Source organism: Gobio gobio (genome assembly GCF_949357685.1).
Source record: "Gobio gobio genome assembly, chromosome: 13".
In the NCBI taxonomy this organism is placed as follows: Eukaryota; Metazoa; Chordata; class Actinopteri; order Cypriniformes; family Gobionidae; genus Gobio; species Gobio gobio.
The window spans coordinates 39224359-39243692 of record NC_137106.1 but is presented as its reverse complement, the minus strand read 5'-3'; the positions used below and the strand labels follow the sequence as shown (position 1 = coordinate 39243692).

At 38.3% G+C, this 19334-nt stretch overlaps 2 protein-coding genes across 5 annotated transcripts in view; both read right to left on the bottom strand.

Moving 5' to 3' along the window:
- Positions 1-5284, bottom strand: part of sash1b (SAM and SH3 domain containing 1b) — a 138390-nt gene extending 133106 nt beyond the window's left edge. Inside the window, exons 1-2 of the mRNA XM_079832349.1 lie at positions 4880-5284; positions 4182-4773 (exon numbers count right to left, since the gene is read on the bottom strand). Of these exons, the coding sequence (XP_079688475.1) occupies positions 4182-4682 (501 nt within the window). The 5' untranslated portion in view covers positions 4683-4773; positions 4880-5284. The remainder of the gene's footprint in view (positions 1-4181; positions 4774-4879) is intronic.
- Positions 5285-11009: 5725 nt separating this feature from the next.
- stxbp5b (syntaxin binding protein 5b (tomosyn)) overlaps positions 11010-19334 on the bottom strand; it is a 64473-nt gene continuing 56148 nt past the window's right edge. For 3 of the 4 annotated variants that reach the window (XM_079832337.1, XM_079832339.1, XM_079832338.1), the window contains 2 exons: positions 16538-16758; positions 11016-13711 (listed from right to left, as the gene is read on the bottom strand). In XM_079832337.1, the coding sequence (XP_079688463.1) occupies positions 13670-13711; positions 16538-16758 (263 nt within the window). In that variant the 3' untranslated portion in view covers positions 11016-13669. Of the gene's footprint in view, positions 13712-16537; positions 16759-19334 lie in introns of all 4 variants that reach the window. The other variant, XM_079832340.1, reaches the window with a different exon arrangement.

Sequence of the window (19334 nt, the reverse complement as noted above, 5' to 3'; positions counted from 1 at the left end):
GGGGTGTACTATTTGTTCAAGCCCTAAATGTGATGTAAACTACAATTATTCTGTCCACAGATATGCTTTGGAGTTCTGGAAAACCACAAATACATGTTTAAAACAAGCTCGCTCGAGCGCACTACGTTGTTAGTTGCAGCATAAACGCGTCTCAATTTGCAAGACAATTTGGGAGGCAGCAGTTCACATACCGTGAAACCAAGGAAGCAAGTGAAAACATTTTAAAAAGTGGGCCACTCTTTACAAATGCAAATGGAAGTAATGATAATGAGGCATCACATGGGACATTAAATAGCCCTCTAAGCTCAAAGCACGATGAAGCCATCTGTCACCAGAGACTCGTCACTGATAAATGTGCTGATAAGATGGCATAATGGAAACACGACTCGGACGAGAACAGAAGCGGTGAGGCATGATAACCAACTGTTCGGAGAGCCGCACTATTACAGGTTGATACGTCGCTGAAAGAGTCCCAGCTAATGAAGACTGTTTATCAATTATACTGATATGAGGAGGAAAAATGCACAATATAATACAATTCATTTATTCAAATTATTTTAGAATTGTTACTTAGAATTAAAATGTGGGACTCTCTGGTGGAAATACTGCAAAAAACAATGGTTCTCATTCACTAACCAGATTTGGTGTGTGAAATCTGCATCATCAATACGTTTCTTTATAAATTTATGAAAAAATGTAGGAACAACTGAAACCGAAACCACACACAAACATATCTATATATATATATAAATATAAATATCACAAACGCATAAAATATCACACTCTGGGAGTTTTTATAAATTACTTTATAATATTTTATTTCATCATATATGATACACTGCCTGACCAAAAAAAAGGTTGCGGTTTGGATTTAAATAAGGCAAATTCTTAAAGGGATAGTTGACCCAAATATGAAAATGATCCCATGATTTACTTACCCTCAAGCCATTCTAGGAGTTTATGATGTTCTTCTTTCAGACGAATACAATTGGAGTTATATTAAAAAATATCCAGGCTCTTCCAAGCTTTATATTGGGAGTGAATGGCGGACCTGATTTTGAAGTCCAAAAAAGCGCATCCATCCATCCATCCATCATAAAAGTAATCCATATGACTTCGGGGGGTTAATAAAGGCCTTCATATTTTTTCTTACACAAACGCATCGCTTTGCTTCAGAAGGCCTTTTCTTAACCCCCTGGAGTCGTATGGATTACTTTTATGATGAATGGATTCACTTTTTGGGGGGCTTCAAAAACTCGACCCCCCATTCACTGCCATTATAGAGCTTGGAAGAGCCAGGACATTATTTAATAGATCTCCAATTGTATTCGTCTGAAAGAAGAAACTCATATACACTTAGGAGGATTGAGGGCAAGTAAATCATGGGGGAATTTTCATTTTTGGGTGAACTATCCCTTTAAGAGTCTATCATTGGATCATTATTGCAGTGATTATTATTTTTCTAGCATGTTATATGTTTGGAAATAGTTCTTCTAACCCTAAATGATGGAGTGTGTAGGTTTTCATTTAATAAACAACCATGTAGGAAGACACATCATGGCCATATTCCAGCATGACAATGTCAAGATTCATCAGCTCAAATTGTGAAAGAATGGTTGGGAGGGAGCATGAAGAATCATTTCCATTTCATTGAAAGTCTTTTTTGGGATGTGCTGGAGGAGACTTTACAGAGTGCTGGACTCTTGCATTGTCAATACAAGATCTTGATCAAAAATTGATGCACCTCTAAATGTTGTGATGATATTTCCATCAAGAGGTGCATCCATTTTTTGGAGAACAAAGAGCGTCATGTTTGCTCAGAGCGACAAAAGGAAAGCCTGCATGTGTGTGTTTTATGCAAATTACTAATCTTGAGCACGCGGTCGATCATTTAACGTTCAAACGAGGTTAAGAACACAATCATGTGCGTACGCACACCTTGTGAATTAGACTGACCGTTTTTGTGAGAAGTTCTCCTGCGTGTATAATTGTTTGTTAATTTATTATATTTCTAACGCCAAGTTAGCATCGAGGCTATTTACACGGCAAACACAAGGTCAATATCACAATCCATAAAATATACTATAATTATATAAAACATTTCAACTTAACATAAGATAAGATAGAAAATCTAAAATACATTCAGGTGACGAATTCCAAAATATTCCATGTTTCTGAATAAAATGTTTTCTAGCAGTATCATAAAAATTACTCTGTGTGTATTAATACAAAAATTTCACACAATTTTTATTAGCGAATGAAACCCATTTTCTTAATCTGTACTTTTGTCGTGTTTTTCAGTAAAAACATCTCAATTGTTTACATTAAAAAGATAGCTTGTGAAGAACATCTTGAATTAAGTTTCATTTGTATTGTTTTAAGCATGAATATCCATAAATTGTGTTACAATTATGTAAAAACAAGAAAACATTATTTCCTAATAGGGTGAAAAAAAATGTAATTGTAAATATATTTTATGAAAACAATGCAATTTTCCTTTTACAGTAACTACATCTAGTTTTAAGAATGTTTATTTTGACTGGAAAACAAGCCAAATATACTGTGAATGTTTGAAATGATCAAACATTAGCATTTGTCTGCACTTTATACAGTTTAATCCATGATTTCACAATAAAATCATTTGAATGAAACACTTAAGCTATTCTGCTGAACCAACAGCCCCTAATTGCTTCTCAGGGTCCAAAACATCACTTCTATACGTCTAAATCTGAATCTGATCATGAAAAAAAGCCAAGTGCAATTACTTGATGAGATGTTTCTAAAACCTTAAACATGCATTGCATTAGCCTGCCTGTTATTTAAAAGTTCTCAACCTTCAGATGATGTTAACCGTACAGTAAAACACTCTTTAAATAGCATTCAGTGTAGCTAATGGATTACAGTTCTTGTTCTCTGGGTTATCGATTAGAGCCGAGACTCGCCTGCTCTCAAAGCCCCAGAGTGCACTAATGAATAACGACTTCAATTAAGGTTGTCTAATAATCCAACGTCTCCGGCTGTATACAATCATTGGGAAACATCAAGCATGCTACAACATGGAACTACAATGCTACTAGACCAACAAGACGTAAGAAATAAGATTATGATTACTCAGCAGTTTGATTAACAACATTTCCCATGCATCTCTACATGTCAAAGTACTGGACCTGGACCAAGTCGCACGGGTATATTTGTGCCAATAGTCAACAATACATTAAATGGGTCAAAATTATTGATTTTTCTTTAATGCCAAAAATCATTAGGATATTAAGTAAAGATCACGTTCCATGGAGATATTTTGTAAATTTCCTACTGTAAATAAATGTATTATTAGTAGTAATATGCATTGCTAAGGACTTCATTTGGACGACTTTAAAGGCGATTTTCTCAATATTTCGATTTTTTTGCACCCTCAGATTCCAGATTTTCAAATAGTTGTATCCCATACATCAATGGAAAGCTTATTTATTCAGTTTTCAGATTATGTATAAATCTCAATAATAAAAAAAGACCCTTATGACTACAGTATTACTTACTGCTCCTTTCTTTGGATTGAGATCAACCTATACATGCAAATTTTTCCACCCAAGACAATATGATAACTACTAATAATAACCATGTTCACTGTGCTGCCATTCCGAGCATCTTTTTGGCTTTCAAGACGCAGTAAAGATGGACCAATATCAGCCAGAATGCTTATTAATAGCAATATTTGGACTTTTTGAGATTTTAAGCATGGGTCAAAAAACAGAACTGGACATTCGGCCTAGAGTCGGCCAAATGTTTTAGAGATTTTGGAGTAAAGTAATTCAGCATTTCAGTGCAGAAATGATATGTACATCATATTAACTATCATTAAATTGTATGATATATCAACCATCCTGTTTCTGCATCAGCCATGGAAAGAACCCCCCATATCGGTCCACCATTAATTCACAAATAAATATAATAATGGGTGACATTTACAGGGCATTTTGCAGACACAACTTCCCTGGGATGTTTATTACCCCCCAAAACGAGACTAAACACACACACACACCAGGTGGGTAAATTTCAAGCCAACGGGTAACCTTTCAAGGCAGGAATAAAATGTCAATATCTCGGCTGCAAAACAAAGAGATTGTGCAAACATTTCCAGGTGATGTGACGGGAACAATAATGACGTAAAGGTTAGTACTCACTTTATACGAGTAGGGCATTTTGCCCAGGTCTATTCCATCCTTCACCAGTTTATCCCTTATCATTATCTTCAGCTTGAGTTTAGGATACACCACCGGCTCCTTGTGGTTCTCTAGTGCTTTGATGTCATTGCAGGGTCCAATCCTGGGCCTGTCCCAGGTAGAATTGACCCATGACTTGGTGCATTTCTGCTTGCACTCACTAATTTGAGGTGTGTTCGGGTATGTGCCATGTGGAAGGGGTTCTAGTGTGAAATACAGTCCTGGAGAAACCTTCTTGTCTTCATCTCGGAGTCTCTCCACGGCCCGGAGGACCTTTTCCCGGTGGTGTGGTGTGATGACACCGATGGCATCCAGGTCAGGGTCTCCTATCTGTTTGCACACCTCCAGGTCATCATACCCATTATCAACAAAGGACTCCACATACTGACACAGCTGGAGGGTTTTCAGCCACTCATAGACGATAGTGGGTCCGTTGTTCATCGTTCCCAAATCACTGGACATTCCCAAAGTCCATGTGGCACATTCTTCCCATCTTCAGTGCTGGATATATCACTCCATCATTAGTAAACAAGACTTCCCAGTGCTGAATTCACTACCAAAAGGCAGAAAAAGACGATTGTTACATTCCCAAACAGATGAAGAAATGCTCAATCTCATCAGCATCTATGTAAACAAAGTTTAAAGTGCATCATATTTACCTCAATACCTTGATAACTTGCCCTGTCATATCGGACATGAAATAAATACAAGGTCTGGCTTATGAATATCCCGTGTAAAACATATCCGATCTTGTCAGAATATCACAGATCGTAAGTTGACGATGGACGCTTGTTTCCTTTCACAGACTCACTTAGGAGCTCAGAGCATCAGATGATCACTGTCTGAAGCGCCGTTTGTATCCAGTGTCATTGAGAGGCGCTTTCTTCCGCGTGTCGGTTTATTTCCCATTGATCCGATCCTAAAATAAACACAGGAAAAGGAAAACAACGGAGATGCCGCTTCTGCTGAGTACCGAGCCAGGCAGACTGAGAGAGTTGAAGTAATTCAACGGAGCGCTAGACGCCAAATTGAAGTTTCCCTCCCCTTCATTCGGATGCGCCTCTAGTAGTTGCTCTGGTTGATATTAGAGCCCCCTGCAGGCTGTGTGAGGAACTGCAGCGCTATTTCACCATGACTACAGTCACCTGAGGTCAAAGTGCACTAAATCACTTACTTGTTACAAAAAGCGTAATGTTTTATGAACAGTATGTTAAATATGATCAAATATGGCTGTAAAAAATAAAGCTGCATTGTTAATCCTTTTGATATAGGCTATATATATTTTTTTAAAGTAGCAAAAATCGAACCTTTCGTTGAAGTAAAATAATTGAAAGTTGGGAAATAAATGTTTTTCTCGTTGGGAACAATTATTTGCCCTCTTTTATTAAATACTTTTGCCCAGATAACAGCTCTGAGTCTTCTCCTATAATGCCTGATGAGTTTGGAGAACACCTGAGAAGAGATCAAAGATCATTCCTCCATACAGAATCTCTCCAGATCCTTCAGATTCACAGCTCCATGATGGTGCTTCTTCTCTTCAGTTCACCCCAATCATTTTCTATATGGTTCAGGTCAGGGGACATTTTTTTTTTGGACAGCCATGGCAGAGGCTTCATTTTGTGTTCAGTGACACATTTTTGTTTTTATTCTGATTTTTGGATCATTGTACTGTTGGAAGATCCAAACATTATAAGATTTCTAGCAGAGGCTGTTAGGTTTTGACTTTTTATCCATTGGTATTTGATTGAATCCATGATGCCATGTATCTGAACAAGATGCCCCGGACCTCAGGAAGAAAATTAGGCCCACAGCATTAAAGATACAGCAGAGTTTTGAATTGTACACATTTTTTTTATCCCTGTGTGCACCAAACCCATCTTGAGTGTTTGCTGACAAAAAGCTCTTTTTTGTTTGTTTCATCTGTCCATAGAACGTTTGAAAAGTAACAGACACTACTGGAACTTCAAACTAGACGGGTTCTATGATCAGATAGACGGCCATAGAACCCGTCTCACATATATATATATAATCTAGTGCTGTCAAACGATTAAAATATTTAATCGCGATTAATCGCATTAATGCCATAGTTAACTCACAATTAATCACAATTAATCGCACATTTTTATTCCCTTGATTTCTTTTTGTCCCATTATTTTTTCTTATTTTAATGCTCTTATCAACATAGAAAAGTGGATCGGCTTGCTTTGTTCAAATGTTTGTTTTATTGAAAACAACATTGGCATACTGTAGTGTTCGATTTCACACCAACATTCTCACTTGAAGCAGTCATTCACACTTGGAGCAAATAATCGCTCACACAATGTAACACTGTCCATCAATAAAAGGGTGAAAAAAAATACTTTGTTGCACAAACAGCCCCTTCAACAGCCCTTTCTAAGGGATCAAAACAGGGTGATACAAAATAAAATTACAAAGTGCACATGCAAGGTAAACTAGGACTCCGCCTATAGTGCAGTTAAACCAGGGGTCGCCAACTAGCGGACTCCGGTCCAAATCCGGACCGCGAAGCCTTTTGACGTAGGCTAATGAAACAGTTAACGTTGCAATGCTCACTGTTGCGTTCAGACCCAGACGCGCGGTCAAGCATGCAGGTGCACCGGACGCGAATGACGCGACATGCACGCCGCTTAATTCGCGCCGCAGAATGTCTATTTGCGTCTTTGCATTGACTTAAATCACTCGCGCAAAACGTTTCATTCGCGTCCGGTGTGAATGCACCATCAGAGCAGAAAGCAGCGCTCAAGACAAGCACTTTTAGTTGAAGACCCCTGAGTTAAACCATGGCATAATACGTTTCTCATTTCGGCGTCTCACGCTTGCCATCCACGTCTACTCTTTTAATGGCCCAAACAAGTGTGGGCAGCCGCAGCGTGCCTGAAGTTTTGTTTCCGGTCTAGCTACATCCGGAGTGGTGTTGTAGTTTTTCTAACGTTACTAGTTGTTGCAACAGCATGTGAAAAAACTACAAAGTTTGTTAGACCAAAAAGAACGTTAATCTCGCGATAAAAAAATTGACGCCGTTAAAATAGGTTTGCGTTAACGTCGTTAATAACGCGTTTAACTGACAGCACTAATATAATCACATCCAAAATAAATATTTGATTACATAACATGTGTGTACTGTATAATTATTATGTTGTTAATGTATGTACACTCACATAAAGGATTATTAGGAACACCTGTTCAATTTCTCATTAATGCAATTATCTAATCAACCAATCACATGGCAGTTGCTTCAATGCATTTAGGGGTGTGGTCCAGGTCAAGACAATCTCCTGAACTCTGAACCGGTCTGAGTATTTCACAATCTGCTCAGTTACTGGGATTTTCACGCACAACCATTTCTAGGGTTTACAAAGAATGGTGTGAAAAGGGAAAAACATCCAGTATGCGGCAGTCCTGTGGGCGAAAATGCCTTGTTGATGCTAGAGGTCAGAGGAGAATGAGCCGACTGATTTAAGCTGGTAGAAGAGCAACTTTGACTGAAATAACCACTCGTTACAACCGAGGTGTGCAGCAAAGCATTTGTGAAGCCACAACACGCACAACCTTGAGGCGGATGGGCTACAACAGCAGAAGACCCCACCGGGTACCACTCATCTCCACTACAAATAGGAAAAAGAGGCTAAAATTTGCACGAGCTCACCAAAATTGGACAGTTGAAGACTGGAAAAATGTTGCCTGTTCTGATGAGTCTCGATTTCTGTTGAGACGTTCAGATGGTAGAGTCAGAATTTGGCGTAAACAGAATGAGAACATGGATCCATCATGCCTTGTTACCACTGTGCAGGCTGGTAGAGGTGGTGTAATGGTGTGGGGGGTGTTTTCTTGGCACACTTTAGGCCCCTTAGTGCCAATTGGGCATGGTTTAAATGCCACGGCCTACCTGAGCATTGTTTCTGACCATGTCCATCCCTTTATGACCACCATGTACCCATCCTCTGATGGCTACTTCCAGCAGGATAATGCACCATGTCACAAAGCTCGAATCATTTCAAATTGGTTTCTTGAACATGACAATGAGTTCACTGTACTAAAATGGCCTCCACAGTCACCAGATCTCAACCCAATAGAGCATCTTTGGGATGTGGTGGAACGGGAGCTTCGTGCCCTGGATGTGCATCCCACAAATCTCCATCAACTGCAAGATGCTATCCTATCAATATGGGCCAACATTTCTAAAGAATGCTTTCAGCACCTTGTTGAATCAATGCCACGTAGAATTAAGGCAGTTCTGAAGGCGAAAGGGGGTCAAACACAGTATTAGTATGGTGTTCCTAATAATCCTTTAGGTGAGTGTGTATATACAGACACAGGCATGTGTATATTTAAGAAAAACATTGTATATTTATATATAACATAAATTATATAAATGTATACAGTATATGCATGCAAATATTTCTTAAATATATACATGTGTGTGTATTCAAATATACATAATAATTTTACATAGAACACAAACCTTTGTTTTGGATGCAATTGTTTGACAGCCCTAAATATACATTATTAAACAATTAATCACATCTAACATAAGTTTGTGTTTATATAATATGTTGTTTACATTATATTTATTTATATATTATGTGTGTCTGAGTGTATGTATATATGTACACACACAATTACATATTTAATATATACATAAATAAAAGCACACACATTTGTTTATTATATAAACAAACTTGTATGTCAGATGTGATTTGATAGCACTATTAGGCTATGTGTGTAAGTGTGTATATATATATATATATTCAAATTGAGAGTTCAATTTGAATAAAAGTAATATATATATATATATATATATATATATATATATATATATATATATATATAATGTATAATATAATATTTAATTCTTTCAACTTTCAGATTGAGAGTTCAAGTTGTAAACTGTGACATCTAGTGGCCAGAGTATGCAAAATGAAAAATGAAGTGTGGAATCAAAACAGCTGGAAATAAATCTTTCTGTTACATTTATTTTCCATTGCACAGTTATGTCTATAAACATGTTTCCTAAATTGTTGGGTGGCAGCAGATTAAGACAAACATTCATGTGAAAGTCTGATTAATAAAACTGTACAAGAAGTCGGCTATGATGAGAAAACCTACAACCCCACTGGAGAATCATCCCGACCCTTTTCAGGACAGTAGTGTACTTCAGGAGTTCAGCTAGGCATGTCCATGGAAACTCAAATAGCAATGCTGTGAGTATACTATAGAAAAGAACAATCTCGCCTTCATAATAATCAATAACAGAGAGTAAATACATCTCACTAGCAGGACTAAAGAAATAAAGCCAAAATAGAATGTATATGGATGTTTCAAGTTTGTAAACACGATATCATGCTGCCTTTTGTGCAAGAGAAATCAGAGGACAGACAGTACACAGAGATGGCCAGTGATATCTTTAGGTCTTTCCCTCTTTAAGCTGATGGCTCATCATAAAAGGTTTCATGTTTGATTCAGTGAGAATATATACGCAACCAATTTATTCATCTTAAAATGTGCCCTTTCATTCCAAATAATACAATAAAAGTATTCGTTTGTAAATATCAGAAATTAAAAGATAAATTATATATTTTTCTATATATATATATATATATATTTCAAATGTATAAATATATTAGAATATCATTAAACTGGCAATGAGGACAAAACTGAGAGTGGGAGCCACCTCATTTACACTTAGCATCTGTCTTAGTTTGGTCCTTCTTAAAGAAACAAAATGTCCAAAATAAAGAACAATACCAACTACAAAAATATTAATAATAAAATGACTTCTGCTGTCATTATAATATAAAACATATAGTGCAAAACCACACAACCGCTCATAGAAAAGAACAATATATGAAGCAGAGAAGCTAGTCAACATTGAAAATGGCTATTTTGATATATATTTACACAAACATCATGGCAACAGAAGGAGTGGTTTGCCATATATTTCTATATATACTGTACACACACTGCCCAAGAAAAATGGACACTGTTTGGATTTAAATTGGCAATGCTTAAGAGTCTATGATTGGATCATTATTGCAGTGATTATTATGTTTGGCAACAGTTCTTCTAACCCTAGGTGATGGAGTGTGTAGCTTTTCTTACACAACCATGTAGGAAGACACATCATGGCCATATTCCAGGATGACAATGTCAAGATTCAACAGCTCAAATTGTGAAAGAATGGTTAGGAGGGAGCATGAAGAACCATTTCCATTTCATTGAAAGTCTTTGGGATGTGCTGGAGGAGACTTTACAGAGTGCTGGACTCTTGCATTGTCAATACAAGATCTCTAATGGAAATAACATCCCCATCAATTAGGGTTAGAAGAAGTGTTGCCAAACATATAACATGCTAGAAACATAATAATCACTGCAATAATGATCCAATCATAGACTCTTATGCATTTGCCTATTTAAATCCAAACAGCCGGGCAGGCAGTGTATATATGTGTGTGCAGATGCCACAACACTTATGTTTTAAATTATAAGGAACATCCCCTCCTCTCCGTGAGAAAAAACTTCAACAGCAAAGCAACTCTTTGGAGTCTAATCAGATCACGGCCACCGTCCTCAGTCACTTTGACTGCGTCGTCAGCACTCTCAAGTTTGTCTTCAGAAGTTTTCATATTTACAACATTTGGCAGCAATGTGACAAACAAAACAGAAGGAAAATAACAAGCGTCGACAGATTTGACAGATGCTCCGAATTAAACACAAATAGCAGCAATTTCTTGCACCTCATAAATAAGAACACACTAAAGGAAAACGTATGCTTTCAAATATATTGTATCTTTAGTTTATATAAACGTGAGCATACACATATTCTTGCATACATGTATGTTCACGAACACACACGTATACGCACACGAGTCGAGGTTAGCATATATTCATGGGTCGCAAAGCAAAGGCAGAAGGTAACCCCCTCTCGAGGACACATCCGAGGGGGTGCTGATCAAGAGTATGGAGTTGCATTGAACATTTAGTGGTCACTTCCACTGCAGCAACAAACACAGAGATAGATATATTCACCTCTCTGTGAGGACGACAAACTCATGCATTAGTCCATCCAAAAGGCTTCTTAGAAAATATACGGTCGTGTACTTTCGGATGAGGAGGTCACCCGGTACTGTACTGAGTCCCCCATAAGCCGCGAGATTCCTTGCATCGTGGGGAAATAGGGAGGAGGAACCTGTTTTGCATATGAAGATTCAGTACTCTCGGCACATTCCGCCGGTGGCCCGTTCGTACGAGCTCGCTGGAGAGCGGACGGGTTTCTGACGTGTCAATCATCACAAGGCACATAATCAAGATCATGCCTCTCACTCGAAAATAACCCGCTCCTCTAGAAGAAAAATAATCGACGCTCTTCAGATCTCTGTTTGTATATCACCAGCAAACATACAGCAGTTATTCACACAGGTGAAACCGGTTAAGAGCATGTCAGGGTCACATTTCAGCCCAAAAATGGGAGAAATACTAAATTAGATTTGGTTTACACAAAAATAAGGCCATTTTTTTGGCCAATTTAATGGCAATTAGCCAAAAAATTTATTAAAATGTAATATTTATACACACTTTAATTTAAACCGATTTAAATTTAAAGGGTTAGTTCACCCCAAAATTAAATTTCTATCATTAATTCCTCACCCTCACGTCGTTCCAAACCCGTAAGACCTTCGTTCATCTTCAGAACACAAATGAAGATCTTTTTGATGAAATCCGAGAGCTCTCTGACCCCTTCATAGACAGCAGTTTAATTAACACTTACAAGGTCCAGAAAAGGTAGTAAAACATTAAAATAGTCCATGTGGCTCCAGTGGCTCAACCTTAATATTATGAAGCGACGAGAATACCTCTTGTGAACAAAAAACAAACAAAATAACAACTTTATTCAAAGGTTATTATTTATTCGTGGTTGAACAGCGCCGGCCAAGTGCAAGTCGGCATTCTGGAAGCGCTGCAGTTTACGTTATGTCAACAGCGTTAGAGTCTGAAACAGGCAGAAATTGTTGAACAAAGTCGTTATTTTGTTTGTTCTTTGCGCACAAGAAGTATTCTCGTCGCTTTATAACATTAAGGTTGAGCCACTGGAGTCACATGGACGATTTTAATTATGTCTTTACCCATGTTCTGGGCCGTGAAAGTGTTAATAAAATTGCTTTCTGGCGAGGGGTCAGAGAGCTCTTTCATAAAAAAGATCTTCATTTGTGTTCCGAAGATGAACGAAGGTCTTTGCGGGTTAGGAACGACATGAGGGCGAGGAATTAATGACAGAAATTTCTTCTAAGCACAATGTAAAACAAAAGGTAATGGTCTTCTTTCATTTGATTCTGGGGTGAAATATGAGCCAGACATGTTTCACCTACATCTTTATATATTACAAATGAACATCTTTTTCCAGTGTCAGCGCAGCATATAGTGTACATCAAAGTCAGAGCTTGTCCCTAAAAGCTCTTTTGAGACCTGATCAGTGTAAACCAATGCGTCCTTTAGACGAAAGAACCAACAAAATGATGCATGATCAGATCAGCTTCACTGCCCAGGCCTGTCTGCAATTTCATATGGCAAAATAATCACATGATATGTGGTAAATACAGCAACTTCCAGCCCTTTAGAGGTGAAATTAAATGGTACTTCATCACACCTTATGTAAGACAATCCGGCCTTTTCCATAGCTAACATGATTACCGAGTGAATCTCATGAAATCCAGGTCATGTTTTGCCCTAAAATCAAAATAAGTAAGAAATGTTTTGCTTAAAGAACAAGCCAGCCTCCGTTTTCTTTAAGCAAAATGTTGATTTGGGGGTGAAATATTACCCGGATATGCGTTCATGAGATTCACTCTAATTCGTAAAACAAGAAAAAGCACTAATTTCCTAAATTAAATCACTAGACATGCAATCTTTTCTTGCTCTAGTGACAGATTATCAGAAGCATTAAGCTTGGCAATGCAGACATTAGACCTCCTTCTGTCAGCTGTATGTCCCTCTGACCCTTTTCATTCATCTTAAATCATTTCTTTTCCCAAAATGTCCCATAATCCTTTTTGTAGTTCCTTTGCAGATAGAATGGCAGTGAAAATGACAGCGTGGCGGATGAAGGTATAAGACAGGGGGCAGCACCAGTGACGGGCCCCCTCTCCCAACTCCAAGACAAGATACAGGGAGAGGAAACTCAACTGCCACCGAGAAGGGAAGGAAATCCCACCCTGATGCGTTTTGCCTGTCCCGTTCCTTCCCCTCCTGTCTCCTCTTGTCTTTCCGCAGCTCCTCAGCTCGAGGCAATGTCGCTTGACGTTGTGCTGAGCAAGAGTAGCAGTCTCTGGACATCACAGAGAGAGAGAGAGATACAGGAAGAGAAGGAAGAAACGGAGGAGAGATGATGGATCTGCTGTCTTCACAGGAAGGTCCGCTGACTCCCTGCAGGGACCTCAGAGCTGGTACCATTTCTTGTCCTTGTATTTCAGCATTATCTGGTGAAGAAAGACAGATAGTTTACCCTCTATAAAATAAAAATAATATCCAACACAAATATCATTGTTTGACTGCCCACCAACCTACTCAATATCAGTACACAAATATCAGTCCCAGCAGGAGCTTTTCAGATATTATGTCAAATCAGAATTATGTCAATTCTACCAAGTCATGAGAGTCAAGTACGCTAATGATTTTCAAGAGCAAATAGCACCAATGTAACACAGAGACAAACTAATTTAATGGTTTTACACATTAAAAAATATGTACCACAAGAAAGTGTATTTTCTGTCAAAGAGAAATGTATATAAAATGTAAATGTATATACTAATACTTGATTGAGATACTTGATAAAAACGTGATTGGGAACAAGTGAATTTGCCTTTGAATGTGAATTTGTCAAGTGCTCCAAAAAGTTATTTTTAAATAAATGATTCTTAGGTACTAATCATTATGACTTTTTGTTAATTGGGGTACATCTATGCATGAAAAACCATGTGGCATGAAAAGTTAATTGACATTTTATGTAAACTATGTTTAATGGGGACATAAACTCCACCAAACTGTAGGAATGACTGTGTCTCTCTTGCACCTTTTGGAAGGGAACTGGTTGAAAAGGCAATAGACAAGAGTAGGTCGTGAAGATGATTGCGAGATATCATTCAGTATTAAATATTACCCTATCCATCACTCAAATGAGCCTTGTGATAGAAATTATATTTCTTTTTAAAACACTTCGGGCCCTATTTTAACGATCTGAAATTCACTTTTGCTACTTTAACGACGGAAAAAATGGTCGGCGCAGGGTTGAACCTAGCCTCTTAATGAGTCATGGGTGTGTTTGGGGCATAACGTGCAATAAAGCAATCAGAGTCTCATCTCCCATTCCCTTAAAGGGTAACTAAACCCCTGCTCAGAGCTTAACTCCACCCACTGGCAATATTTGAAAAATGCTGGAAAAGTGGGCAGAGCCCAGCAGAGACAGAGGGGACGAACCGAGGGCGGGACTGAGCGGAGGGCGTGCACCTTAGACCCGCAGTGACGGATTGATTGACAGCTGTCTGACTCGTGAGTCGCAAAGATGGAGAATGACTGGAGTGACGCCAGTAGCTTTGCAACAGAGCGGTCATTCTCCCCCACCTTCACCTGAAGTGGAGGAGGGTGAATTGTCTGTAGACACAGACCCGGAGCCTTATCAATGCGAGCCGCTGGCTCAAACTGCGTTAACTCCCGATGCCGACGATGATAGCGAAGCAGCAGCGCAAGAGAGAATGAGACGCCTGACCTAATCTATGAACAGTCAAATCCTTATATTGAATGCCTCTAAAAATAGATCAGATACATACGATGTATTTTCATTCATAACTGAATCAATAAGCAGCGCAGGACCAATAGGTTCAAACCTAATAGCTTATTATAAACACATTTCCTCAAATAAAAGTTAGACTATATATGCCAGCACGTTACGGTATTGTTGTTCGTTACCACGGCAACCACTTGCGTGTCAGGGTTTGAAAGTGAGTCTCATGTATGAAACTTATCTGTACAAATGACGGGCGGCAATAATATCGCAAGAAAATCCTGCCGTACTGACAACTGCATTATTTAACTGCATTTTCTTCATTACAATGTTAAAGCATGCGTCAAGTGAGTTTCATTCATAATGTCTCTCCTTCCTCCTGTAACATGACAGTTCATACCATAGACTGTAAAAAAATACTGGAGGGAAGCCGCTCATCATTTGATTGGGGAAAACATTTCTGAGGGCGTGGTGAGCTCGTGCCAGGGGCGTGGGTAGTGAGCCGTTGGAAGAGCCATCCTATGTCACGATGACCCACAATGACCCACTATAATATATGGTTTTACACCATATATTATAGAATTAAAACACTCTTTACCCAAATGTCAAAACATATACTCGAATCAATGAACAGCATTAATAAAGCCCCAGTCTTGCAGATCATTAACTAAAAAAAAAGTTTAGGTTTAGGGTTTAGTTACCCTTTAAAAGCCAGTTGTGCTCGTGTCATGGCGAATTCGCTATTTACATGGAGGAATTTGCGAGCGGAAAGACTGAACGCTTCTCCAGAGTGGAATCCTTTTATTTTTAATATTTAAAAATGTGTGTGTAATAAGCAGAGTGTACTCGCGTTGTGCACCCACATATAGGCGCATATTACTAACACACTCTTTAAATAACACAAAAAATACTGCGCTTTTGACTTTAGAACAGGTTTTTGTTGGTGTTAGCGCAACAACAGGTTTTTCATGGAGCAAGTGCTACTGGCTTTTAAAGGGAATGGGAAATAGATCGGTTTATTGCACATTACGCCCAAAACACACCCATGCGCAGCCTTAAAAATAGCAATGCGCCAACAAAGCGCCTGAACACACCTGTTCAGCACACGTGCATTTGTTATTTAAACAACGTGGCGCAGGACGTGAGAATGAAAACTGCGTCGGGCTGAAACTAGCAAAAAACACTTGCGTCGGCCTGCCGTCGTATTGCAACGGGTGTATGATAAGGCTCTTGGAATAGGGACTTTACAACGGAATTCACAGCAATGCAGCAGCAGGACAATTGAACATGTATTGATTCATTTGTTTGGACTTTGAATTATGGATTTTCATTAGCTAATATTGCTTTCCCCCTCTCAGGTTAACATTTTTTTGGCAGAAAAATTGCAGAAATGACAAAAATGCAAGCTCGATAGCAGAATTGCGAAATCCTGGAGGGACTGACATATGCTGGCAAGCTTTGAAACATAGCCTTTGTATCACTCTGAAAAGCAGCAGTCGTGTGGAACTGCAAGTGATCATCTCACATCATGTGCGTGTTTGGAGAAGGAGTCTGCGCTGGACATCATGGCTGCTGTCCTCTCCTCCAGCTCGCCTAGTTTCTGTCCTCTCTCATCCAGGGCTATCCTTGCCCGTGCCAACTCTCCCACCACACCTGACGCGGCCCCCTTCATGCCCTCCATACCTCCCGGACCGGGGATGTGCTGCGCCAGGCTGCGTGAGGCCTTACCAGCAGTCACCTCTCCGACTGTAGATGAGAACAAAATGAGACATCTTGAAAGTAGGCTCATTTCTGACAGCATCAGTTTTGAAGTATGAAAAGACGCACCTAAAATCAGTATTGACCAAAGTAGAAGTTATTTTAATAACAATGCTGAAAGCAGATAATATATACAAATTACAATGTTCCATGTTCTTTATTTGTCACATACATATTAGGGATGTTAATGATTAATTGACGATCGATAAATTGTCGATAATACATGTAATCGATAAAACTTATCGATCACCGATTAAGCAGGGTCATGCGTGTGTGTGCTGCTCAATCGCGAAACATGCGGCAGACACAAGGAAATTAACAAGTGCACTAAAAGCACTAAACTCATAATTAGAGTTATGTTTGGGACCATTTTACAACTAGAGTTACACCTTTTGTTTTGTGCAACTGTTAGTTGTAATATTGTGTTTATTTTGTATAGGCCTATATTTAACTGATTTATCTCATATAGGATGCATTTGGTTAAGAATTAACGGGGTAGTAAAGCGTGCCGGTGATCAGCTTCAGCGCATCCAGCTCAAACAGCAATGCACAACTAATAATGACTATGATTGGGTCTGTCATTTTACATAACATCATAAAGAGAACAATATTGTAATAAAACATTGTGAATTATTTGGGTTTAGTTGCCGTGTTTCAGTGCTGCACCAGGAAGAGTCGGATTAATCTCATATAGGATGTGTTTCTTTGAGTTAAATAACGCGCTAGCAAAGTGCTCCAGTTTACCAGTGTTCATTCAGCGCTTCAGCGTGTGCTCTCAAACAGTAATGCACGGCTAATAATAACTATGATTGGGACTGTCATATTACATAACATTAATGAGAACACTATTTTAATAAATCGTTGTGAATTCATTGGGTCTAGCTGCTGTTTTCAGCATGTTGCTCCAGGAAGAGCGCGTCCACAACATGAGTTACACATTCTAACCACACTTATCTGAGGCAGCGTTGGTGACACGTTATATTAGTTGTTATATTTGATTATTAAATAGGTAATTAAATTAAATTATCAATCACATCGACTCATTTTACAATCCTACTAGCCCTTCATTTAGAGGTGAGGAACATGGCGTTTTGAGCAGCATTTGCACACCCTGTTATGCTGTTGACTATAATCCACTCCTGTAGACGCATATTGCAGTATTAAGGCTAACGATTAATCGATTCATTGATCGTTGATTTAAACGACGATTGATCATGGAAATTTGTGTCATTTGACATCCCTAATACATATGATGTAAATGTAGTGAAATGTTTTTCTTAGTTCCTCATCCCAGAAACAGAACCAACAAGGAATTATGGACATACATACATAATATATAAAATATAGAACATAATCAATATAATAAACTATCTGGATAAAAATAGAAAAATGAATATAGAATATAATAGAAAAGAAAGAATACATGAGAATTTAACCCCTAGAGGACTGTAATTTTTGGAGCCCTTTAGAAGTTTTGGCATGCTCTGAGTCTGACATTTGTGCTTTCCGATACACACAATACTCAAATATCATTTCGAGGTTCGGTTCATTTGTGAGATGTGCCGTGCAATGCATAATCACGCCCGCGCCTATTATAGGCTTTTGTCTACTATATTTGCTTCTTATTTATTAAATTCAGGCAATTGGCTGATGAAACATTGATTAAAGTTAAGATACAATATATATAAAGCGATATTCACTTTAAAGAAAGGCTTTCTACAAAACAAAACTTAATGAAGTGGTCAAAATCATGTCGGAACCACTGCATATTGCGCATTGCGCATCTTATGATGTGTCCTATCTTACTCATGCTGTTCACTTTTCATAATCACCATAGATGAAATCAAAAAATAACATTAGGCTATAATATTTAAAGATAAATATGAATTATGAAACAAAGTACGTTTTAATGGCTACAACAAGTAGCCTACTGAACACAAAACTTTTGACTGGTACTATATTTATAGCATCTGAGCAGAAATTTGCGGACAAAAGCTTTATTGATGTGACACTAGGCTATTTTACAGTAAACACTTCATAATCTGTCCAAAACAGGCCAAAGAAATCTTGTCTAAACAGTCTTACGTCTATGACATTTTATGTTGCAGCAGGATTCATATTTAAACAGTCTTTTTGCGGTTTAATATTCACAGACACTAACAGAATAAACGTACCTCACAATCATCGGCTGGATCCGTTGCTGTTTAAAATTTAACAGCTTTTCTTCTGAGGTAAATTATTCCAGGATTATTCCTCACCGCGTCTCAAAACGATGTTACTACAGGCGCTAAACTTGATGTGTTTATTCAAGTTGATGTGGGCGGGGATATACTCGCATGGATCGTGTCAGTATTTGACTTACAAAAGAACGTGCGCTCCGTGGGCGTGGCCACATTAAAACTTAATGAAGAGGCTAGCGAACGACTGACATCTCTCGCTTTAAAAACTGATTACATAAACGATTTTGTTTATGTAATCAGTTTCGATTTGATTTACATCATTTAAAACCTGACATTTCAACGTTCCCTTTAGACATGTATCATGTTTGTGTGACTAGTATTCAC